Below are 26,763 nucleotides of genomic sequence, written 5' to 3' on the forward strand. Positions count from 1 at the left end.
CCTAGCTGAATCTTCCAATAAAAGTCTCATCAACATCATCAAAAAAGTTCTGGAAGAAAATAAAAAGAATTGGCATAAAAAGTTGGTAAATGCACTATGGGCTGACAGACTGACCACCAAGAGATCAATTGGCATGAGTCCATATGAACTGGTCTATGGGCTAGAAGCAAAGTTTCCTACATCTCTAGGAATCCCTGTGATTAAACTGCTGCAAGAAATACAAGCTGAGCCCAATGATATCCAAAGAAGAATTAATCAAACAATTCATTTACAGCAAACAAGAGAAGAAGTCTATCAAAGAACTCAGATTCTACAAGAAAAGCTTAAAAGAATATTTGACAAAAGAACCAAAGCTGAAGATTTCTATATAGGAAATAAAGTGTTGAGATGGGATTCCAGAAGGGAGGACAAAGGCAAACATGGTAAGTTTGATTTTTTATGGAAAGGACCCTATGTCATCTATGCTATACAAGGAAACAACACCTATTTTCTAAGAAGTTTGGATGGCTCAAACACTGAGGAAGGCCCAGTTAATGGGAGAATGCTCAAGCATTATTTTGACTCCCCTTGATCAAACACTAAACAGGCATGTATTGTACATAAATATTTGTATTTTCCAGTATTTTCAATTACAGCAGATAAATAAAGCAACAAGTGCATCACATTTTTGAGAAGACCAGGATGATATACTATGATATTTTTGGGAAATATGGATCCTGGCGTTTGGGCAGCAAGGAAATCAAAGGGTAACTACCAAATCATGAAGACAAAGCTTGAGAAACAGGTAAAAAACAGATCTGAAAATTCACAACAAATCAGCTCACTGGGTGCTGCCTGCAAACATCCAGGATCCTAAACATTGGTCTCCAACAACACAGAAATTCAGCCAGCAACAGGGAAGCAGAAACTCAGGCAATCTCACCTGCTGTTCTTGGCTTTTCACCTGGAAAATCCATCCCCAAGTGGAGCCACTGTTAGCCTCCTATACCAATAGGTGTTCATCTCTCATGATTGACAGTGGAAATGCCAAAAATTTTCGCCTTCCATGCTGCTAAGGTTCCATTTTTGTGAAAGAAGCAGACAATTTAAAAAATGTAAAGAGGGTATGCCTTAAAAGAAAAATCAAAGGGCAAGAAAAGGAATTGGTCAATGAAAAATAAAAGAAATGAACGCCAAACAAAGACCATGAAAGTGGCTAGTTCAAATTGCCACCACTACCTTGATGGGAGGCCCAACAGCTCAAGCTGGGCCTCACCATGTTTTAAATTGCATGTTGTAGATTAGAGAGGAAGTACCTGTTCAAACAGTTCAAGTTTGACAGATGACTAGGTGGATAGAGAAAGAAAGGAGCCCAACTGCTTAATCTGGGCCCTTGGAAGTCATAAGGGTAGACTTAGATAGGAGGGTAGCAGAAAGAAAAAGAGAATTATCAGGGTTTGCAACGCTAAGTGCACCCATACAAAATGAAGAAAAAAATGTTAGGCATAATAAGCAGGGTAGGCAGTTGAAGGTTGCAAAAAGCAAAATCCAAGCACATCACTTGGAGCAAATCAAAGTGGCCATCAGCAGGAAAGGCAATAGCAATGGCCTATATGGCAAAGTGCCAAATCATCACTAACTTCCCTCATCTCCTTCAAAAGTCTTTTACTAATCCCCCCATGAGGACTGCAGGATCTGCCTGATCAGTCCTCCCTACACTCTTCACTTGTACAAATTTCATGTCATAAATGACTTCTTTATTTTGAAAAGAAGCCACATTTCTTGTGTAAAAATTCTTTTCATTTTGATCTACTTTCTAACTAAGTTTGATTCCTGAAAAGCTTAGTAACTACCACTTCCCATTCTCATTCCCCCCAGTACTAACTACTAACTGTATTTACATTAAATCCCCTATGTCCCCCTTTCCCCTACTATTATAACACCATGGTGTATAATACCCCAAGCAATGTATAAATACCCCCCCTTTAGCACTATAGCTAAATAAGTTTGTCTAAGGGAGACATTAGTCCACCAGGGACTATGGTTAACCCTGATTTGGGATTGCTCTAACCTCTGGTCAGAGTAATAACCTGCACTTATCCCTCATTTCCCCTTTTTTCCTAAAAAATCTCATAAAGCCCCCTTTCCCTCTGCTCAAACCTAATTCTAACCCTTTGTTCCCCCCGACAGATTAATTCTAAAAACCCACAAAAACCCCAAAACCCAAAGTCCCGCGCCCCAAATATTAAACTGAATATTTTAATGATCAGGCGGGACCCAACCCAAAGTTGCGCGATCGATCAACAGCGCCCGCCAGCCGTCCATCTACCGCCCCCCTTCATCCAACGGTGGGTGGTCTTTTTTGATTTCCAACCCATCGATGTTTAACGTCCGGGGAGAGGGCGGTTTTCCTCCCCGTACACAGGACGCGTGGCAAGCGGCGGGGTTGTTCAGAGCCCCCCTCCCAGATACCGCCTTCGCCCAAAGGTGGTGCGGGGAGACCGCTTACCACCTCCCCGATACCACCTCCCTGCTATGTCACCCGCACGTCACCATGACGTCATGCCACCCGCACCGCCCAGTCGCCTCGTGGCCCTCCACGTAACTCCGCCACCGCACTCCGCCCGCCACCGTGTCCCGTCACGCTGGCCTCCAGCTCAGCGTCCACATCACCCTCCGTACCCCTGGCCCCGCCATGACGTCATGCTGACGTCATCGGCAGAAAAGCGTCAATGTCCCTTTTTGTCCAAATTTGTCGTTAAAAAGCCCGTTTTTGGCCATTTTATGTCATTTTCGAGCGAAAGTGACTAAGCCGTTGTAAGCCTTTTCACCACGAAATTGCTTCTGAAACACCAAATTCAAAACTGGAGCCGCCACAACTCGTCAATTCAGCTGCATCAAGCACCCCTATTCGACCCGAAGGCTTTCCGTGCTGTTTATCCAGCAGGTACCCTTCAAACGACCGCAGCCAGTAGGAGAAGGTACCTCAGTCTGAGCAGCTGCACCAACCACACAGACATCTTCCACAGCAGCACCAGGTACAGACAAGGGTAAAAGAATAATGGGTGCTGAAGAAGAAACAGTCAAAGAACAGCCTGCCCCTTCTAGTGAGCAGCAACAAGAGCAGACCCCCCCTCCACAAAATGAGCCACCAGCAACACCAATTTTGCAGACCCCAGCACATGAGGAGAGGGGTATGAAAAGAGACAGAGAAGAGTCCACTCCTGCTAGTGGATCCTCCCAACAACCCCAGGCCAAGAGGCAAAGGGTTGATTCTCTGGAGATAGAAGAAATCAGTGAAGAAGTCCTTGATAGTTCAAGGGAAGATGGAGAAGGCAGCCAACATACAGGTACAAGCTCCTTTCAGCAGGAGCAGGGAGTACAGCTTGGCTTGGAGGTGTCATCCTCCACTCAGCAGAGCAAGAAGCCCAAAAGCACTAAGGCTTCTTTCAAGCAAATAAAGGCACAAAATGACTTGCTGAGGGTGGAAGTATATAAACAGTTTCTGAATGCAACACCTGCCCAACAAGAAAGATTGATGTCTGTATATGACATCCAAGAGGAAAAAATGATCCTCGGTCATTTCAAACCCAAGGTGCCGCAGCCAAAATCAGCTGCAGATTTTGTGAGGACTAGGGTGGAGGTCATGGCCAAGGACATCCATCCCATGGACCAAATAGAACTCCACAAGCAAACTAGAGAAATGGTCTATGCCACCTTGGTAGATAGGGCATCCATGGCTCATGAACTAAAAGAATCACTGAAAAATACCAACATTCAGTTGGATTTTGAGAGAATTTCCTCCATGGCCAAGGACAACAGAATAAAATTGCTGGAGGACATCATCATTGACTTAGGACATGATCCTAAGGATCCAAAGGGCGTAAGGGCCCTCCTCAAGAAAAAAGAAGATGACCTCAATGCACTGAAAAAGAGGTTAAAGCTGCTGCCCACAGAGCACCCTCAAACAGCAGAGTTACAAAAGGAAAAGGAAGCCGATGAGCAGCTAGATCTTATCATGCAGCTCAACCAAAAGGTCCTTGATTTGGAGAAGGAGCTGGAAGGGGCATTACAAGATAAGCAAGGAGAATCTACATCCCAAGCTCCTCCAAGCACTTCAACCACTACAACAACTACAGAGGCAGCAGTGGCCCCTGTAACAACAACAGCGACAACAGAAGCAGCAAAAACAACAGCTCCAGACTCCAGCACAAGTATGGAAGAATTGACCAAGGGTGTTAAAGAAATGGAGCTCCAAGCCAATGAGATAAAGCAGGCCAAGGAAACGTTGGCAGAACTAGATGCCAAATATGATAAATCAAAAATGACTGTGGCAGAGCAAGGAAGAGAGATAAAGGCTCTCAAAGAAAAGATAAAGGCCTTAGAGAAAGAGCTGAATCTAGAAAGCACCATGGCTGAAATAAAAAGAATTCTTTGGGCCAAAATTGACCAATCCATCACTAAACAATGGAAGTCAATTAAAACTGTATATGAACAAATGGATTTAATTGGCCAAGCACAAATAGAAGTTGAGAAGGCCAAAACAATGCTGGGAAACAGGCCTGAGCAGGCCAATCGAATGATTGACTTTCTGAATAACCAAACTAAGGAAGAACTGGCAGCCTTCGGCATTGTCAACAGAACAGAGGCTGTCCTCACAGCTAGAAAGGTGCTAACTCTGAGGAATTTTGTACAGACCGTGGAGAGGAGATGCTATGAGATACAGGCTGAGGTGGATGAGTACCAACTCAAAATGGCAGCATTGCAACAAAAGGGACTGCCCAGCCTACTGAATGGTGCAGGAAGACTGATCTCCCGAGAACAGTATGCCACCAGAATGTCAAATTACATTGAAAATCAAATCACTGCATCTGGCAGTACTTCTGAAGAAACAGGGCCTCCAACAGGACAAAGCCTATACAATAAACTTGAAGGTCTATTTTTTATTGAAAATGAAGTAAAGCACCTTTTTGAAACTCCTCCAAATTTTTACAAATATACTGAAGCAGATGAGACCTTGGTGAAGATCCGAAGACACCAAATGCCCAAGGAGGATTGGTGGCAGGCAATGCTTCAAATTTTGCCACAATAGCCTCAGTTGCTCCATCCCAGTCGGCTACAGCTCAGCAAAAGTCAAACAGCAGAATAAAGGCAGCATTAAGGTGACTGAGCGAAAGACAGCTGCAGCAAGCAAAAGATAAGATATACGCACTTTTTGGACAGCGTATCCTCAACCGACTCCAGCAAGCCACAAAGTCAACATCTTCTGACCATTTTGGACAGCTAAGGCACTGAAGAGTTACTACATCATTTACTCCCTCAGCTACAACGCTCCAGGAGTTGGCATGACATTAATGAAGCATTTACTCTTCAGCTAGATATTTTCTTATGTAAATTATGTATATATACCTGCCCTAGCAATGTACAAGGGGTTGGTGATTTTCACTCTGAAGCAAATGTATTGTATACTTTCAGATTATCTAATGCAAAGGGCTGGACAAGCTCAGTGATCTCCTGAATGTTTGATGTCTTGCTGATGCCATGCGTGCTGTTGCAGAATTCTTGTGCTGTCTCATGGAATAATAAGTTTTTCTCAATCTCTGTTTTGTCTCCTTATGTTTATTAAATCATACGCATGTCTCACTAATCTAGCAGTAAAGAAAAGGAATAGTACAAGATATGTTTGCTTACACCTTGTGCTCAATCTTTACTGCTGTAAATGTTTTCTTCAGAATTAATCATGGACATGAATTCTTAATTGCTCATGTTTTCATTAATTCTATAAATCTGAATGTTATATAGAAATCCTTCACTGCTTCTAAATAATATTCTCACTGTTTCTCCATACCAGTTTGTTGGAAGATTCTTAATTGCCTTTCATACCAGTTTGTTGGAAGATTCTTAATTGCCTTTCATAGCCTGGTTACATCACACTTAATCACAATTTCGAAACATTGTTTCTCAGACACTTATCTGGCTCTGCAGCATCACTACTGTATCAACACAGCATATCAAACAACTAAAGGATCACTGACTCCATGCCCAATGGCCTAGTGTTACACTCTAGTGAGCACATATATATCTTGACTGAAGTCATCACCCAACAAATTCCAAAAAAAAAACAAAACCTTGAGCATCATAGCTAGCCTAATATTTTATACAAACAAAGCTAAAGCATACAGAGAGAGCCCTCTCTAGTCACAGGTAGGCTAGAACCTGTGACCAAAAGATTGGTTAGTGGTTACCTCGGCCGTATTCCCTTGGGAGTCAAAGGGAACAACCTGAGTGATAACACCAACAACTTCAATTATGTAGTAGCTTCTGGAATCAGACAGCTTCCAACATTAGAAAAACTTGGAAGACTACAATCTCCTAGACTAGGGCACGAAACAAAGAGAAAGAGGCATCAAAATTTCGTTTTTCTTCTCCTTAGACTCCACCCAACTCGCACTTCCTTTGGCTTCCTTAGATCCACTTCGTACTTTTCTGGCTTCCTTAGAGATATCGAACTTGCTTGAGATGAGATCCTCCAAATGAATTCGACTTGCTTCTATTTATAGGCTTCAAGGGAGGTCGAATTGATGTCCTCAGGCCGACTTGATGTGGAGGATACTTAAATTATATTTGACTCAATACGAAACCTTTTTACATGATTCAAAAGCCCAAGAAGGGTCTCTTTAAAAGTACATTGACTCTATTGACTCATAATAAATCCTAGAAGTCCTCAATGGGGACTTTGACCTAAAACATGATGACCCAAGCTTGAAACCCATGCTTTAATAAGTCACAATAATAATAATAATGTTTTTTTTCTTTATTCTTTGACAAGTACATTACAAAATGACTCAAATACATTTAATGAAGACCAAACCTAGTTACATTTTCCAACATTTTACACCATGACTAAGACTTTGACTAAAGACACAAACCCTAGAGCAGTCAATGGGTGCTTTTGACCTAGAAACAAAATAAATAATCATGAAATCCATGCTAATAAATAATTTTTCTTTTTACAAATAATTTTCTTTTACATCATGACTTAAATACAATTATGAAGACTGAAACTAGTTACATTTCTCAACACTTTTCATAGTCTTGTAGCATAATGCATATTTATAAAAAGGATCTCCACTTATTTTCTTTTAACAGTTGTGTTTTTCCTGTACTTGAAACATAGAAAAGCATTTGCTATCTTCTTCTTGTTTTTCACAGTATTCTTGTGCAGTGTATACTTAGAACTACTACTAGATTCTTAAACTAGTAGACCAGACATGGAACCATTACATTTTTTTTTCCATATTTTTGCAGAATCTTCTTATTCTAACATTCCAACAACATCTTATGAACTCCCAGATGGACGGTAAGTACTGTGTATCCTGAATATTATTCTTTTACATGAGTTATTTCAGAAAATGCTTATTTCTGGCATTTCTGTGGTTAAGATTTTACATTATCATGTTTTAGTTATAATTACATTTGGAGGTGTATGAAAATGGCCTAACATGGTGTGATATTGTCATGAGCTCTTATCAGGATATTAGAATTTGGAGCTGATAGATTCAAATTTCCTGATCTTATATTCAACCCGTCCCTACTTCAGGTAGTTTCTATAGAATATAACTCTAAAGGGTATCAATACTTGGTTGTCCATATTTTGTTTAGCTTCCTATCTTTTGAGAAGGCCATGTGGGGTGATAAAATGTTTGACAAAGAAATTCCAGTTTCCAGGATTCTGTATCAAGCGGTCAAGAAATTCAGTTTCTCTAATTTCTCGTTTTGTTGAAAGGTCTGAAATAGCTAAAATCTTTTATATATAAAATATTTTACAGAAGGTTATTGCTTCTCGTTGAAAATTTGTCTTCTCATGAGGTCTGCTCTATTTGCAGATACAACCTATTGCAAGCCTTTTTCAGTATTGAGAGACTAGATACAAGTTTTTGGGTGTCCCATTGGCAAGCATTAATTCTTCATGATTCCCATGGCTTTGAATCGGAGAAGTAAATCTATTAACCAAGGGATAGTGCATATTGACAAATCACAAACAGATAATCTGCAATTTTAAGTATCCAGAGATCTTATAAGATATTCAAGGCCTACTGGCATCCATAGGTTTTCATATATATAGCTGCAGACAACAACTGCACAGTATAACCCTTTTTTCATTTATTCTAGATTTATATTTCATGAGTTATCCCATCATTTTGTTGTGAGCACATCAGTAGGAAATGCTCGGCTGTCATGAATGGATCAAACATGGCTCATGGTTGTCCAATTTGTTGGTTGTTCCAAGTTGATGCAGAAACTGAAGATTTTGGCCCTAAGCCTTATATATAGGGATTTTTAACTGAGCTTTCATAGACATTATAATGGAATCTAATATGTAGACAATTTAATTATATTCTCTTTGTTTTCCAACCAGTAGTCAGTCGAAAGTTTGAACAATACCAAAATTGAAGTATTTTTTTTTGGTCTGACAAACTTGTATAATTGGTCTTCCCATTTTTTGGCTCTTTCATACGCTAAGGATGTTATCCCGATGATTCCATACGTCTGTGCTGAAGCAATAAATTTGATTGATTGATGGAGCTACAGATAATGCTCCATCAGTCAGCACATCTCTATTCTTTAACTAGATCTCTTGTTGTTTTATTTTTGTATTTGCAGACATTGCCTCATATGGAAAAGCTTGATAATTTAGGGCATTCACTTCGCGGGCTTCCCCAGATGGTAAGAAAGAACACTCCGTGCTTAATAAAAGTATCTTGAGTTTTTGTTAGGAATCTTGTAACCAAGACTGTACAGGTATTGATGCAAGAGTTAATGCTAATGGATAATTTATCATGCATTCTTGTATTGTTTTAAAAATACAGGTTATCGAGAGTATAAATAAGTGTGACGTGGATATACGCCGAGAATTGTTTAGCAGTATTCTGGTAAACTTTACAAATGTTGTGTGGACTACTTTTCCTGTTTATCTGTTGCACTTCATTTATTTCCCTTACTAGTTTTAAGTAAAAGTATTGTATTCTTAACATCTCAACTTTCTTAAGGTTTATATTCTTTGTTCTTGGATATACATGCCAAAGCATTATTGTGCATATAGTTTGATGTTTGGGAGTTTTGCTTCTTTAGGGCTGGTATATTCAGTTTTCATCCATGCCACAGGCATCACTGACAACTCTTAGCTCAATCTACTCTATCAAAGTCCTTATCATTATGCTTATTATAATATGACAAAGCAACTAACCATAAAGCAAACTTGCACGACTGGTACTTGTATAAGACTCGTCTGGCTATTGACTGGGCGACCTGTATAAGAGGAATGAACTGTATAAGACTCGTGTAAGACTCGGCAAAATGCAAAAAAAACTTAAAATATGGAGAAAAAGAAAAAGAAGAAGAAGAAGAAGAAGTTGAATTATGAGTCTTCACTGGTCGTATGTGGGTTCCATGCGCGTTGAATGCGGGAAGAAGATTTTAATGCAGGTCTTCATGGGTACGGGTAAGAACCATGGGTTCTACGCGAGTGACCCGTCTCACTATAAGACCCGTCAAGACTCACATGTACTTGCAGGTCTTATAAGGGTCGTGCTTCATGGCCATAAAGTAGTAAGTGACATGTCACACTAATAAATAAGGTCAAGACATGTATGCATTCATTAGGTTTTAGACTATTAGTTGTTGGTTTTACCCTTTTTTGTGACATATGACCTAATTAGGTGCATGTTAAGTTCTTAAATCCTAATATTAAAGTGCTAAGACTATTATAATAGGACATTTTCATGACCATTATACTATGCTAAGTATACCACCTTCCTATAGGTGTCACTTGAAAAATACAAGGTTGTACCAAAATACAAACTTATGTGCACCAAGTTAGATTTTGAGTCCTTCAGAAATCAAGTTCTAAAGATGCTATCAAATCAGAAATAAGGTTTGTTGAATGACATGTACTTTGCCACGGCAAATAAGAATAAGTTTGTCACCAACCACCTGTATTAGCATTGAGTCATCTATCAAATGAGTCAATGTTAGCTGAAAGTTTCAACCTACCTATCCTTGATCAGGTGCTAAAGTATATTAGATTATAAAAATTAGATCTTTGAAACCTACTATAGCCTGAAAATTGTGTCCAAAATGGTGGATACACTCTTGGAAGTTATTGTGCCTGTGGCTGATTTTAACCACTCTTCACATCCAACCTGCAAAACCATAAACCAAATCATATCATCATTGCTGGCACTACCCTAGACAAAACTAGCTTTGTTATAGGAGTCCAAAGTACTTTCTTGCACTCATTCTTATCTTCTTCATCAATGTGAACTTCAATGATTCAATCCCTCTTGGTGTGATTTGTAAACTACACCAGAACAATTTGTCACAACAGATCTAGTAAAATACTAAAATCTTTATTGTGAAGGTTAATTTTCTTTAGATCTTAGATTCCTTAATTATTGGTTTTATACTTAAAATTATGAAATAGCTGAAATGCAAAAAATAGATAACAGAAAAGTACACACCATACACAAATAAACACAAGATTTATCCTAGGAAACTTGTGTAGGAGAAAACCCAGCTAGAAGGTAAGACTGCTTTGCTCTATTTTCTCTTGTATGGAATTATGCAAATTCAAAGAAAAAAGTACTCTCTCTGGAGTTCACTGAGACCTATGGCCTGTACCACTGCTACAAAATTTTATCCCCTTTTGCTTTGCTCTCCAACAAATATGATGACATAGAATGGAACCCCTTCTCTTGGTGGGTGTGAAATTTCTGGCTACCCAAAAGGTGTTATTAACCCAATTAATTATTTCCGGCCTGTACGACTGCTACTAAATTTTATCCCCTTTTGCTTTTCTCTCCAACAAATACGATGACATAGAATGGAACCCCTTCCCCTGGGGGGTGTGAAATTTCTGGCTACCCAAAAGGTGTTATTAACCCAGTTAAATATTTCCTATTGCTTGCTGCTTTGCTCTGCTTCTTTTGTATGGAAATATGCAAATTCAAAGAAAAATGAACTCTCTATGGAGTTACTGAGATCTATGGCCTGTACAATTGCTAAATATTGTTAAAATTGGCAACTAGGGCCAAACTCCATGTGGGTCATCTTATTTATTATGGAAGATGATATTTTTATTGGATTCCTCTCGTCAAGAGGTGTAGGATTGATCTAACGATCATCCGATTCCGACATGTATTCATGGAGATATGAATTTATTTGTATTTCTTGATAATTTGTCAAGGTCGACCAGCATGTAAAATAGTGTTGCACACCCCCAGCGAAAGCTCAACGTGGGATATAAATAGAGGAGACCTTGAGGCATTAGATCACTCATCTCATCCTCACATCTCTTCTCTCTCCTTGTCTCTTGGGTATACGAAGGAAAGAGGACGCAACTCTCACATGGGAAAGAGGACGCAACTAGGGCATCATTGTGAGAGGATGCAGTTAGGGCAGCAAGGATGCAGGAAGGTACAACAATCTTGTTTGGGGTGATTTAGGCCTGCGTTGACCAGCGTATAGTCTCCCTTGATTGCGGCTTTGTGTGGGCAGCCTCTCCTAGGCTAGGGACAGCTTGTGTTGACTTGTTGGAGGGCTCATTTGGGACAGCGTTGACTAGTTAGGGCTGGCTGCAGTATGCTGTAGCATTGACTGCTGTTTTGACCTTATTACATTGACTCTTTTGGGCTGCAATTTCTGCTGTTGGAGACCGAGTTCTCCTAGATTATCTTGAGGAATTTGGGAGCTGATTGGTCACCCTTGTTATTGCTGTTGTAAATCACAGATTTGTGATATTGTACTATCTCTCTCTGTGTGCTGAATTATTGAAGAATATAGAAGAATTGATCAAAGCGTTTCCCCGCATTGGGGTTTATCCCTAGCTAGCGCCACATCTTGTGTCTCTTGTCTTGGCTTGTCTTCTGTTGATTTCATTTATTTTCTATCAGCATTTTACTTTTATGTTAATGTGATTACTAAACTGAGAATTGACATTGGACTAATAAGAAGAATTGAAGTAAATTGCTCTAATCATAGAACATACCATAATTTCACATGGTATGAGAATTGAGGTGAAGACAAAGCCCAAGCAAGAGCAAGAGCAATCACTGAAGACAGTTGGGAAAAGTCAAAAGGCTTCATGGGTTCCTCATCACACTTCCCTACTGAAGATAAGCTCCATGAGAAGACTGACTATCACGGATGGAAGATGTCTCTTGATCTGACATTGGAAGAGCAGGAAGTGTCGGACTATGTGAGAGGCAGAATTATGGAGCTTCCATCAAATGCACTGACTGCCACAAGGAACAAGTACACAAAGGGTGAAGTCAAAGCAAAGAAGATCATCCGGGACTCTTATTGACAAGCGTTTGGTGGCCTACGTTTCCAAGTTGAACACTTCCGAGGAGATCTACGATAGACTGGTAAGCTTGTTTAAAGTTAGTGATGCAAATCAAGTTTTGTTTCTCAAAAATAAGCTGAAGGATATTAAGAAGGGCAAGGACGAGGATACTCAATCCTACTTCTTAAGGATCACCCAGATCAAGAATGATCCCCTATCGATTGGAGAAGTCATTGCTGATAGGGAACTAACTATCACTACTCTTGGAGGGCTTCCATCCAAATGGTATGTATTTAGAACCACTCTTCTCAACAATGATCGAATTCCGGGATTTGAGGAATTGATGGCAAGATGCATTCAAGAAGAGACAAGGATGGTGGAGCAAGAAATGCCTTCAAGCAAAGGCAACCCCATTGCTTTCTCCTCTCAAGCCAAAAGGAGAAATAATTTTGGGTCTAAAGGTCACTTCAAAGGAAAGACCAGATCGAAGGGTGGAAGGAAGGGAAGATGCTTCGCTTGCAATAAATTTGGCCACTATGTGAGGGAGTGTCCAAATAGGAAGGACACATCTCATGACAATGATCAAAATCACTCCCGGGGCAACTCCAACCACAATCAAAGGAATGGCAGGTGGCAAAGGAAAAAGGAATGCCGGAAATCAAGGAAGTGGTCAACCCTCCAAGAAAGCAAGGAACTCGAGGTATGAATCAAATGTTGTTAACAATAAAAAAGATGAGTATTATCTGATATCGACCCTCTCCACTACTTCTCCTTCGGACTCATGGGAAATTGGCTTATTGATAGTGGTGTCTCAAGGCACTTCATTGGTTACAAGGAAGCTCTCTCTCATCTGATAGAGAAGGAGACAAACTTGGAGATTATTCTTGGAGACAATTCCACCTATCCCGTAAAGGGTGTAAGGAATGTTACTCTTCAATTAAATCAAGGTAACACAATTCATTTGCAAGAAGTCCTATATGTACATGATCTCAAGAAGGACTTGGTGTCCATTTCGGCAATGGAAGACAAAGGCTACAAGGTGGCCTTCATCGATGGCAAGGTACGTGTGTGGAAAAAGTATTTTAAAGATGCTTCCACTCTTGGGTTTTGAGTTGACTCTTTATATCAAGTTGGAGGAAGTCTGTTGGGAGTCATGTCTTGCGACACAACTCTTCAGTCTGAACTATGGCAATGGAGGTTTGCCCACCTTCATTATAAGGCTCTACCCGATGTGAGATAGATGGTGACAAGGATGCCCGAGTTTAAAGTAGAGCAAGAAGGTGTATGTCTGGGATGTGCTGAAGGAAAGCTCAAAAGGGGACCATTACCCTCTAGCCATAACAAGACCTCTGACATTCTGTAGTTGGTTCACTCCGACATATCTGGTATGATGTTTGTGAACTATTTGGGAGGATATCTATATTATCTCACTTTTACAGATGACTATCCTCGCAAGACTTGGATACACTTCTTGAAAAAGGAGGATGAAGTGTTCTCCTAGTTCTGTCATTTCAAAGCCTTGATCGAGAATAAAACCAAGAAGAGGATCAAGATCTTAAGGACTGATAATGGGACTAAGTATGAATCCAATGAGTTCCATGACCTTTGCAAGGAAGTTGGCATTAAGAGGGAGACCACAACACCATACACTCCTGAGCAGAATGGTGTGGCGGAAAGAAAGAATCGTACGATTATGGAAGCTATTCATTCCATGATCCATGATCAAAGGCTTCCAAAGTTTCTATGGGCCAAAGCTGCAAATACCGCCCTATATGTTCAAAACCGATTCCCTCATCAAGCATTGGATTTCAAGACCCCCAAATAGATGTTCAGTGGTAAGAAACCTAATGTCTCTCATTTTAGAATCTTTGGAAGTCTCGTATATTTTCATGTGCCGAATGATAAAAGAAACAAATTGGGTGCATTTGGAAAGAAGGGTTTTCTTCGTGGGCTATAACGAAAATTCTAAGGGCTATAGAATCTATGTGGCTGGTCAAAGGGAAGTCAAAATAAGTCATGATGTCACCTTTGACGAAGATATGGCTCTTAGGAAGGTTGACAATCTTCCTATTCTAAGGAAAGATAAAGAAGTTGACACCAGGACGCTCGATGAGAAGGAAGATGAGATGATGCCTGAAATGGAAGAACCTATGGATCCTATTGATCCCCCTCGCAAGAGCCTTCCTTTTCTAGGAAGAGGCTCTCATGGCTTAGGGGGACATTTGATGATGCCGAAGGACATACTACACCTAGAGGGACTTTCCGTGAAAGTAAGAAGCCAACCAAGTATTAGGGATACTTGACCATTATGAGCACCATCATTCAAAAATGAGCCTTCAAGTATGGAAGGATGCCATGAATGAGGAATACTAGTCCATCATGAAGAATGATGTCTAGGATGTGGTCCCTAGACCCCAGGATAAAACAATTGTCACCTCAAAGTGGCTTTACAAAATCAAGCATGGAGCTGATGGGAGTGCTGAAAAGTACAAGGCTCGCTTTGTTGCTCGAGGCTTCTCTCAAAAGGAAGGGGTAGATTATGATGAGATATTTGTACTATTTCTCGATACACCACTATGCACTCTATCATAGCCCTTGTCGCTTCGCAAGGATGGAACCTACATTAGATGGATGTCAAGACCACGTTCTTGCATGGTTCAATTAAAGAAGAAGTCTATGTGGAACAACCCAAGGGGTTTGAGATTCATAATTGGGAATCTCACGAATGCAGGTTGAAGAAAGCCCTCTATGGGCTGAAGCAAGCACCCTGAGCTTGGTATGAGAGGATCGATAGCTACTTGATGAAGCTGGGATTCACTAGGAGTGAAGCCGATCCAAACCTTGACTTTAAGGTTGAGGATGATAAGCCTCTCATACTAGTGTTGTATGTTGACGACTAAGTCACATGACATGAGGACACGAGACACGAAGGACACGTAAATACAAGTATTCAATACGAAACGCAGTGACTTGGAAACAGGACACGAGGGACAAGTTATATATATATATATATACACTGAAATATAGTTTTTTATCCATATTAAATTGCAGGCTGTAACTTATCTAATCAAATTAATATATAATTACTTCAAAGTTCATAGTTCATTTTAAAAAAATAAATAGAATTAGAATTTACTACATAGAAATTAGAATGTGATATTGAATGATTGTTGCCCGAATTCTTTGCATCCTTATTTTATTTTATTGCATGGTAGTTTACGAATGGAGAGAAAAATGCTAAATGTAATAATAATTACACAGTTAAGTTTTGTTAAGAGTAAAATATGGTTTAGATAGTCAAAATGACAAGTAACGTCCAACTGAAGCATGAGATGTGATTTGACGATTAATTTTTTTTGTTAAATATAAAAAGAGAAGGAGTTTGACCATTTACATGTGTTTCTAGATTCCAAATATGATAGAAAGTTGTGTGATAAAACATAAAACCAATTAGAAAATAAGAAGACCGAGAAATAGGAGATAAGCCATAAGCTAAATACAAAATCTATAGTATCAGTATGACGAAATATATTTGGATTAAAAATGAAAAGTCAATAGCATCAAGTAAAAAGTAAATAAGATTGAGTCTCGTCTAATTTTCGTTTTTTGGCGATAATAGTTTGATAGTGTAGTTTTATGAAATTAAAAATAACGCTAAGCTAAATCATTTTCCATCCAACATTAAGATTAACGCCGAAAAAACCAATGCGAAGAGCCACAACGTGAGTGATTTAGGGTGTAATTAATAGCAACTAAAACAGAAAACAGAAGCTGCGTTGAAAACCATAACGCGTAAGCTGCAAACACATCTTCCAGCATTCAAAACCGTAAAAGAGTATTTAGATATTTTTAATTTTAAATCATTTGAATAAAATATATGTCATGAACTGCAAATGAAACGTTAAAAGAGGTCAAAACATTTGAATAAAATATATGTCATGAACTGCAAATGAAACATGAAAAAGCTGTGGAAAGTGCCAAGTTTCCAAACGTATTCAATCGGAGGAAAAAACATTAGGGAAACGTTTTCTATAAACCGAATACTCGTTTTCCAGGAGCAGGACACGACTAGAATGCCCAAATACGTTTTACGCTTTAGAGGACACGACAGAAAACATTTTCGACATGTTTTAGGGTCGTTTTCGTGTTTGGCACGTTAAATATGGGACACGGGACCTTGAAGGATGTGTCATGTGACTTAGGTTGATGACCTCTTTCTGATTGGTGTAGACCCTCTCATTCACAAATGTAAGAGGGAGTTGGCTTCCGAATTTGAGATGAGGGAGTTAGGGACGTAGGACTGATGCACTATTTCTTAGGGCTGGAGGTTTGGCAAAAGCCAAGAGAGATTTTCCTATCTAAAGGAAAATACATGGTGAAGATTTTGGAGAGATTTGGTATGGTGGACTGCAACCCTGTGACTACCCCGATGGAGCTTAACTTCAAGAAGTTATGCGGTAGTGCTGCCGGACTTTCTTTGGGAAATGCTTCTCAGTTTCGTCAATGGATAGGAGCATTGATGTTCTTGGTGAACTCCCATCCGGATATATGTTTTGCAGTCAACACGTTGAGCCAATATATGGTTGAGCCTCATCACTCACATTGGATTGGTGCCAAGGATCTTCTGAGATATCTTTGGGGCACAATCACTCATGGGTTGAGATACACTGCCAGAGATGTGAGGCTACATGGATATTCTGATGTTGATTGGGCAGGCAATGTTGTGGACCAAAAGAACACTTCTGGGTGCTGTTTCTCTTTGGGTTTTGCCTCAATATCCTGCATGAGCAGGAAGCAGAAGTCGGTAGCTTTGAGCACCGCTGAGACAGAGTACATTGCTGCGAGTATGGCCTCCTGTGAGGCTGTCTAGTTGAGGAAGCTCTTCAGTGAGCTGTTTGGACATACATTGGATACTACCGTGATCCTCTGCGACAACCAGAGTGGGATTCGTTTGTCCGAGAATCTCGTATTTCATGATTGCTCCAAGTGTTTATTTGGGGTAGCATCAAATGTGCTCTAGCCACGAAAATTGGTGGAGAGGTTAAAGCACATGAGATCTCCAATACCCAGAAATGGTTTGTTCAGAATCTAACCAGTTTGGGAGATATTAAAATAATTAATATTTTTAATGGAGTCCCTCAGTCTAAACTTAGGGAAAATAAAATATTAATTGGAATTAATATAAAACTAGGTTAGAAGGTTCCAAAAGTCATGGATTAAGCCAAATCTAATCTTAGCCATTGATTAGAGACTTAATCTCGGCCGTTGAATTGTCAACGAGAAAAGTGTAAGAGGAGGCTTGAGGGTCACTTGGAGAACACGCTGAGTTGATCAAGAATTCGATTTTCTGGGGTAGGGCTTGCTGAGGAAATCGAAGGAGTGATCAGAGTTGCAGCTAAGGGGCAGTGAATACAGAAGCAGAGAGGCAGAGAGGGTACCGGGAGCATCAACGTAGAAGCCAGGAGAGAGGGATGCAAAGCCAGTTAGAGGCCACACAGAAGGAGGCAGGAGCTGCGTAGTGTCTGAGGAGAACCAGCTTGAGTGACGCAGAGGCTTCTGAGACTGACACATAGCCTCCAGAGGCTGACGCAAGGCTAGTTGGGCTGACGTTGGGCCAAAGAGGCTGACGCAATCCGTAGAGGCAGACACTGGGAGATTTCGTGGGGTAGATTGGAGCTGAGAGTTGTGGGATTGCTCATTCGGGGTTTTTAGCTGGAATATCTGTCTCCGACTGAGAGGTACCACTGCCGAGAGCATTCTCTGTTGGGTGAGCCATTTCTGCAACCAGATTGTATTCTGAAACTGCTTAATAATAAAACCCTCAGATAGTTGCATCGGTTTTCTCGCATTGGGTTTTTCCGGGGACATTAGTCCAAAAATAACGGTGTCACTTGTGTTCTTGTTTTTCCTTCAATTGATGATCTATATGTGTTGAGCATGTACTTGTATTTATTTTCAATATTTACATGGTAAATAACTTGTTAATTAACAGAACAAGTAGGAAGAAATAAATCAGAAAGTACATGAACGATTTCTAATAGTTAGACTTAGAAATTCCAACATGGTATCAGAGCATGGTTGTAGATCATAGGAGAACTGAGGGCATTAGCCTAACAGAGTAGCAACAATAGAAACAATTGTCCCGAGTGACAGACGTTGTTCCTAGCAGAAAAGCAGCAAGGAAGGGGTGACGAAGTGCTTGTGTCATCAAGTTTGAGCTGGGAGAAGGATCAACGCAATGAGAGAAAGGAGCAGACCTTACCTACGCAGTGCTTGGTCATCTTTCTTAGTCAGGAAGAATTGACGCCAGTGGCCAGGAGGTGCGGATTTTGCTGGTGTCAGGATTGTACAGAGTCTATAGGTTCTAACCTTTAGTTTGCTGAGGCATAAGAGGCTGTGGAAAAGTTGCGAAGTGAAGTTGGTGGGGTATTGTGGTCAGAACAATACCTAACAGGGCAAGACCAAGGAGGAGGGATTTGCTACTGAGGATTTATAGCCAAGAAATCCGCATAAGTGGTGCAGCTGCACTAACGATCAGAGTGAGGGCATCTTGACATTGGAAAAGGGGTTTTCAGGAGGGAAATCGAGGTCAGAGGGAGTCACACCGAGAATTTCCACGAGGGAAGTAGAGAGACTCGAAAGAGTCAAAAGAGGAGCAACGAGATGGTAGTGAACGGGGTAAGAGATTAGGACATACTGGACAAAGCCTCAAACTTTGTAGTTTGGAAGGCCAGGATCTTGTCCGTTCTAGACAGGAATCGTCTCAAGGACTTCGCTTTGAAAACGATAGCGTTCTCAGTTGACCCAGCTGAGAACGATAAGTATGAGGAGGCAATGGTGAGGGCCAAGAGCATCATTCTTGACGGGGTCAAGGACCATGTAGTACCACATTGCCGAAAAGGACATGGCAAATGCGATGTGGGATGCCCTGACGAAGTTGTATCAACATACTTCTATGCAGAGGAAGATGCTACTAGAAAATCAGCTGCGTCATATTAGATGCAGAAAGGAGAATAGATCGACATCTTCCTCGATCGATTGAAGGAGATCCAGGATCAACTGACTTCCATAGGGGCCACGCTGGATCAGGAATTAATGGTGAGGACCGCATTGAACGCAGTCTTAGAGGACTGGGAGGTATTTGTCTAGAGCATACTGGGCAGATCGACCCTTCTAGATTGGGAAGAATTGTGGGCGACTCTTCATTAGGAAGAGATTAGAAGGCTAACAAATAATAGATGATAGTGAACAACAACCATTTTAGTGGCAGAGACAACTACCAGCAGCAAAGCCTTTACGGCCAAAGAGGATTCTAGACAAGAAATTGATGAAGATAAGTAGGAGTAACGAATATTATGAGTATTTGGTTAAGTGGAAAGATCATCTAGTAGCTAATGCAACTTAGATGATTGCCAAATTACTATAGAAAAGTGGCAGGACTATTGAAAAACTCATGGGCAAGGGCCCATGAACTCTTTGTTGCTTGGGAGTATGATGCAGGGGCATCTGTAAAAACCTAATTGACCGAGAGATCAAAATTTCCTTACTAGAGGAGTTGGTTCCTGCGAAAAATTCTGAATCTACACATCAGAAATCCTACTGCAATCACTGGTTTGTCATCTCCTACTTGTTTTACATTCAACAAGTTATTTAATTATTTAAACAATGATGAAAACCACTACTGCAGACTACACTGACATACAGATCATAAACTGAAATAGCTATGAGACAAACACACAAGGGACATCGTTATTTTTGGACAATATGTCCCCGAAAAAACCCAATGCGGGAAATCCGGTGCAACAACTCTGAGGGTTTTCTATTATTAAGAAATTGTTCTGAATACAACTCTGGATGCCCTCTTGACAATCCAGTTATAGAGATAAAATACACTAGCAAAAACCTAAGTGAGATTACCTCACTTCACCCAGCAAAATCCCTCCGATCCGGCCATTGAACTGACTATCCCTGGCTACAACTACGCTCCCCCTTCGCAGTAGCTGCGTGGGCTTGTGTGGAGCTCTCTAAGGCTCTACGTCAGCTCTGCGCTAGTCTCACTGCCTCCTAGAGCTCTGAAGTTAGCCTTCTCGACTGATTGTGTTGCTCCCCAACTGAATTCGGACTTCTGCAGGAGGACAACTATTCCTTTGTGCTGCTCTCCATCAAGCACTGTGTGGGCCCTCTTGGCCCAGCATAAGTCCTCCTTGGCCTACGCTGCCTCTTTTGGTGTATCTCTTCCTCTATTTGCTAAGTATTCAGGGTTCCGGAGAAGATCCTCCACCCCAACTATCCCTGCTCCTCTGCTGCAACTTAGATCACTAGTTCAATTTTCTCAGCAAACCACGCCCCAGAAAAATCGAATTGACTGATCAACTTGGTGTATCTCCAACTGACCCTCAAGCTTCCTCTTATACTTTTCCTGTTGATGAATCAACGACCGAGATTAAGTTCCTAATAAATGACTAAGATTAAAACAGACTTGATCTTTGCCTCCTCGAAGCTTCTCACCCATTTTTTATTAATACACATTAATATTTTTATTTTCCTAAGTTTAGACTGAGGAACTCCATTAAAAATATTAATTATTTTAATAACTCACAATTCGGGTGGAATTTCTCCAAACAATTTTTGGGTCTTGGAGATCTTATGTATTCTTGCCCCTCCACAAAATTTCGGAGCTAGAGCACATCCGATGCTACTCCAAAATCAACAATCCCTCTTAGCAAGGAATGTGCTCTAACAATACTTCCCAATAGAAGCATCACTCTGATCCACAACATCAGTGCTCTGTGCTGTTGATGCTTGCCTTGCTGCCCTTCATCCACTGCACTGCTGCACCCTATACTGCTGCCCATGGCACTGCCACTGCCATTGCTGCATTTGTACTACAACTCCATCTCAAAATGCTGCATCATGCTGCCCATATCACTTCCACTACTAACTATTGCACTACAACTCAGTTTCTGAGAAGTAAGCAATTGAAAACTCACCCAAAACTGACAAGCTAGTCAGTCTGGATGCCTCATGATGCTGAAGCTACCTCTGCTGCTAATCTGTGCTGACCCTCTGCTACTACTATGCAGCTGCAATATGCATTGTGCATCTCGCACTGCTGCAACCTCCTCTGCCCAACTTCAGACTCCGACACTCTAGCTCTGCCTCTGTTGCTCCATCATCCCTCGCACCAACTGACTCCTGTCATTTTGCTACTGTCATTAAGGGCTTCCGTAGCCATATGTGAGCCAAGAGTTTGGGCACCTCAAGGATCCTACCCTCGTGTAGTCCTCCCAACAACAACTCAATATCGCCCCACCTCTTCTCTAGAGGTGCATGAGCACTCATGGCACAATCCTCGTCATCATTCTCCTTGTCAGCTTTCATTGGAGCATCCTTTGAGTCAGACTTCTCTTCCTTGCCCTTCTTCCGAGGGCACTGAGTGGTGAAATGTCCCAGTTCCCCACGTCTGAAGCATTTGACTTTGGTTATATCTTTCTTTTTCCTTTCCTGCTGCCCTAGCTGTCCCACTGATGTGAGAGCTGCATCCTCTTCCTCCTCCTTCTTGGCTCTGACTCCTTTGCCACTACTCCCTGCCTTGCTCACCCTCTTGTTCTCTTCTTATCGAAGAGCTGCCCACATCTCCTCCATCTAGGGAGAGAAGCTCTGCCCAAGATACTCTGGACAAATGTCTCCCAGTCTTCGGTGACTGCATTCAGGGCAGTCCTGACCATGAACTCAGGATCTGGTGTAGACCCCATGGAAGTCAGTTGGTCTCGAATCCCTTGCAACCTGAGGAGGAAGGGATCGATCTCTTCTCCCTTCTGCATCTGGTACTGTCTCAGTTGATTCTCCAATAGCATCTTCCGTTGAACGGAAGTCCCCTGGTACAAGGTGGTCAATGTCTCCCACATCTCCCTTGTTGTTTCCTTCTCAGCAATGTGTGGGACCACATGATCTTTGACCCTGTCTAGAATCATGCATTTAGCCTTCGCTTGAGCCTCCTCGTATTTCATCAGAGGATTAGCGTCGACTGGTACAACCACCACTTTCAAGGCATAATTTTTGATGCGATTCTTGTCCAAGATTGCCAGGATCTTGGCCTTCTAGATGACAAAGTTGGATGCTCCATCCAATCTATCTTGATCCCTCAGTCCATTGACTTTCATCTCTACTCAACAAGTGTAGAACAGGTTCTCTTCTCACTCTCTATTGCTGCCCCAGCAACACTCGGATTTGGATTTCTTTTTGCACTAGAAATCCTCTAAGGAACAAGTTCTTTCCAGACTCCCTCTGAGTCCTGATTTCCTTCGTGGAAATCCTCTCGCCAAATGTCGAATCACTCCTCCCCAATTTGCCTTTGCTGCGGCTCAACAACCTGGATCTAGATTTCTTTGGCTAAAAATCTGTCAAGGTAGTGACTCCCTCTACCTCTACTTTGTCTCCACATACACTGTTCTCTACCAATAGCAACAACGTCCCAGTAGCTCCTTAGATTGAATCTGCATTGCTCCTCCAACCCCGACAACTGACTGATTTGAGCCTCTCAAGCTCTGCGTTGGCCTAGAGAGTTGATGTAGTCACTGCGTGAGCTCCTCTCAACAATGTTGCACTAATCGTTATTGGGATTAATTCTGCGCGTGGAAAAAATCGGAAAAAGTCGTAAAAATCGGGAAAAAATCGTTTAAGGTCAGTACAAAAATATTCATTTTTTTTTCAATTTTTTTAATATCTAAAGCATCTACAACATAAAATAAATATATTGACACATAAATATGATAAAAGAACTAATATATAAGATGTTTAATATCATTTCTAGTGCCACATCACGCATAACAGTGAATCATGTCCTGAATAGTAAGTCCTGACTCATGACTCCCAACTCAGCCTCAAAATATCAACAAAAAATATAATAATGTATCTCATATCATGAGTCATAATGTCATATACAATGAAATGAGCCAAATAACTAAAGTCTAACACTACTGATTTCCTTTGCCCCTCTAGATGTAGAGGTCGGTGGAGTTGGCAGTAGACTCTGCTGTGCTCTAGAAGCTGAAGAACTAGGAGCTACAGGAGGTAGACCACATCCTCTATTGGTGACAGGGGTAGCTTGGGTCACCTCCTCCTCATAATTTTTTTTTCTTTTTTTCCAGCGATTTTTTCTCAAAAAACTGGCCAAAAAAAATATGCGTTTTTATCATGCGATAATATCGTTTTTTTTTAAATCGCGATAAAACGATTTTATCGCGATTAGTGCAACACTACCTTTCAGGCACTGCGCCATCCTCTATAGGGTCGAAATGCTGATGCAGTGACTGCGTAAGCTCCTCTCAGGTACTGCTCACCCTCTACAGGCTTGAAATGTTGACGCAGTGTTAATTTTAGGTATGTTCTATGCTTGGAGCAATTTATTTCAATTCTCACAGTTAGCTCAATATCTTTTCTAGATTAGTAATCATATCAGCATTAAGTAAATTGCAGATAGAACATAAACATAGATCGCAGAAGATAAGCCAAGACAAGAGGACGCAAGATGTGGTGCTAGCCAGGGACAAACCCTAATGTGGGGAAACCCTTGATCAGTTCTTCTTATATGTTCTTCAATAGTTCAACATAGAGAGAGAGAGAGAGATAATACATATAAAATAGGAGTCAAAATTTTGACTTATCTAAGTAAGAGCATAGATCATCTCTAAGTAGATGATACATGAGGTAGCTACACTCAGTTGAAGACATGCTGCTTCAACTGATTCTCTAAAGTGACTCCATCACCTATCATTGTGTTGCACCTCATCATCATGTTGCACCTCACTCTTCTGCATCGTGCTGCACCCATCATCACTATGCTAGACCTCATTACTATGCTGCACACATTATATTGCTGCACCTTATGGTGCACCTTTCGGTACTGCAACATCTTGATGTACCTTATCATCTTGCTGCAGATACCAGTGCTACCTCATCATGTACCTTACTGTGCCCTTGATGCTGCATCTCATTGTAGCATTTAATATCACTATACTATACTAGCAAGTGTTGCACACAACATGGTGCACTTCACTTTGTCATGATGCCCATCATTGTGTTGTATCATTTTACATCATGTTGCCCCTTATCACAATGTTGTCACTGCTCATACTGCTGCACCATGATTGCTTGCTGTCCCATGCAAGCACCATGTCCTTGTTGTCCCATCTACCATTCTCCACCATGATTGCATTTGCTGCTGTCTTACTGTTAGCATTGTTGTACCATGCTGCTATCCCAATTGGCTATTGCGGCACCATGTCATTGTTGTTGTCCCAATTGGCTATTGTTGCTGGTAAGGACTTCTAGTGATAGTATATAGAATCTCCTCATAAATGAAGAGACCTCTCCAATCAAACATGACCCAACACATCTCCAAACACTGCTCCAAATATGTTTGTGCACTGCTATTCATGACTATTCTGGTTAGGGCACTAGGGCACACTGCTGCAGCCCTAAACTCCTTGCATAGTCCTTGAACAACCCTCTGAAAAGCTGCGACACACCCTTAAGAGACACCTCCTTTTCTACGCTGCTGCCTAGGGTCAATATCAGCCCTTAATCTGCCAGTACGCAAGCCTTGCTGTGGTGCTAAGGCCTGCGGCCTAGCACACAATAGTCCTGTAGCCTTAGGTCCCTCAAAACAGTGCCTAAACAAGAAGCGTTTAGCCCTTAAGGGCTTGGCCTATTACACAACATACTTGGCCTCCATTACAGCAACTCGGACCCTGTAATAAACCCAAAACAATCCTCCTTTGTCACGTTGTTCCTGCCTCCTTATGTTGCGGCTAGGGCATGTTATAACTCTCCTTGACTGCGGCTAGGTACAACTTGTTAAGGCCTCCTCTATAGCTGCGTTTAGGGCTTGTTATAACCCTCCTTCTTGAGTGGCCCTCTAGGTTATGTGTAGAAGCTAGGGTTGTGCCAGGGCTGCATCTAGGGCTTGTAGAGGGCACGGTGTAGGCCTCCTTCCCTTTTATGTCTTAGGGCTACTTCTTCCTAGATTTCTCTCAGACTAAAACCCAAAACAAGTGGAGAGAAATCAAGAGAGAAGTGTGTGTGAAATGACTCTCAAGTCATCCCCTTTTATACTAAAGCATTGAACATATGTGGGGGTTATTTGTTTGTTGGCTGACCTTGACGAATTGTCTTATAACACAAATAAATTCATAACTCCATGAATACTTATCAAAATCGGAAGATCTTTAGATCAATCCTACACCTCTCGATGAGAGGAGTCCAAGAAAAATATCAACTGCCATAAATACGATGACCCACATGGAGTTTGGCCCAAGTTGCCAATTTTAACGCGCAGGCACTTCTTTGGCTCTGCGTCACTCCTTCAGCTGCTCCTCCGCCTCTGAAGCAACACTGTCACTCGGGACAGTTGCTTCTTTGCAACAAATTCACTGGATCTCCTGGTTGATGTCTTCAGTGTCCTATACTGTGCAATGCTCTGATACCATGTGAAAATTTATGATTCTACACATCATAAATCCTACTGCAATCACTGGTTTATCATCTCCTACTTGTTTTACATTCAACAAGTTATTTAATTATTTAAACAACGATGAAAAACACTATTGTAGACTACGCTGACATATAGATCATAAACTGAAATAGCTATGAGACAAACACATAAGGGACACCGTTATTTTTGGACAATTTGTCTCCGGAAAAATGCAATGCGGGAAAACCGGTGTAGCAACTTTGGAGGTTTTCTATTAGTAAACAACAACTCTGAATACAAATTTGGATGCCCTCTCGGCAATCGAGTTACAGAGATAAAGTACACTAGCAGAAACCTAAGTGAGATTACCTCACTTCACTCAGCAAAATCCCTCCGATCTGACAGCTGAACTGACTATCCCTGGCTACAACTGCGCTGCCCATTTGCAGTAGTTGCGTGGAGCTCTCTGAGCCTCTGCGTCAGCTCTGCGCTGGTCTCACTGCCTCCTGGAGCTCTGAAATCAACCTTCTCGACTGATCCTGCTGCCTTCTCGACTGATCCTGCTGCTCCTTGACTGAATTCAGACTTCTGCAGGAGGACAACTATTCCTCTGCACTGTTCTGCGTCAAGCATTGCGTGGGCCCTCCTGGCCCAGCGTCAGTCCTCCTTCGCCTGTGCTGCCTGCTCTAGTGTATCTCTGCCTCTCTCTACTGAGTATTTGGGGTTCTGGAGAAGATCCTCCACCCTAACTATCCCTCTCCTTTTGCTGCAACTCAGATCACTAGTTTGATTTTCTCAGCAAACCACGCCCCAGAAAAATTAAACTGACTGATCAACTTGGTGTATCTCCAACTCACCCTTAAGCCTCCGCTTATACTTTTCCTGTTTGAATTAACGACTGAGATTAAGTCCCTAATCAACAACTATGATTAAAACAAACTTGATCTTTGCCTCTTAGAAGCGTCTC

The 26,763-nt window shown here is 41.3% G+C and overlaps 1 protein-coding gene across 1 annotated transcript in view; it reads left to right on the forward strand.

Moving 5' to 3' along the window:
- The first annotated feature begins 4,477 nt into the window (after positions 1-4,477).
- The window catches only part of LOC149141237 (actin-related protein 4-like), a 78,439-nt gene continuing 56,153 nt past the window's right edge, over positions 4,478-26,763 (forward strand). The window contains exons 1-5 of the mRNA XM_089451194.1: positions 4,478-4,763; positions 7,288-7,339; positions 7,513-7,579; positions 8,644-8,706; positions 8,850-8,912. Of these exons, the coding sequence (XP_089307320.1) occupies positions 4,478-4,763; positions 7,288-7,339; positions 7,513-7,579; positions 8,644-8,706; positions 8,850-8,912 (531 nt within the window). The remainder of the gene's footprint in view (positions 4,764-7,287; positions 7,340-7,512; positions 7,580-8,643; positions 8,707-8,849; positions 8,913-26,763) is intronic.

This window comes from Pinus tabuliformis, chromosome X, assembly GCF_031772625.1.
Source record: "Pinus tabuliformis cultivar Carrire ecotype Pingquan chromosome X, CPIR1, whole genome shotgun sequence".
NCBI lineage: Eukaryota > Viridiplantae > Streptophyta > Pinopsida > Pinales > Pinaceae > Pinus > Pinus tabuliformis.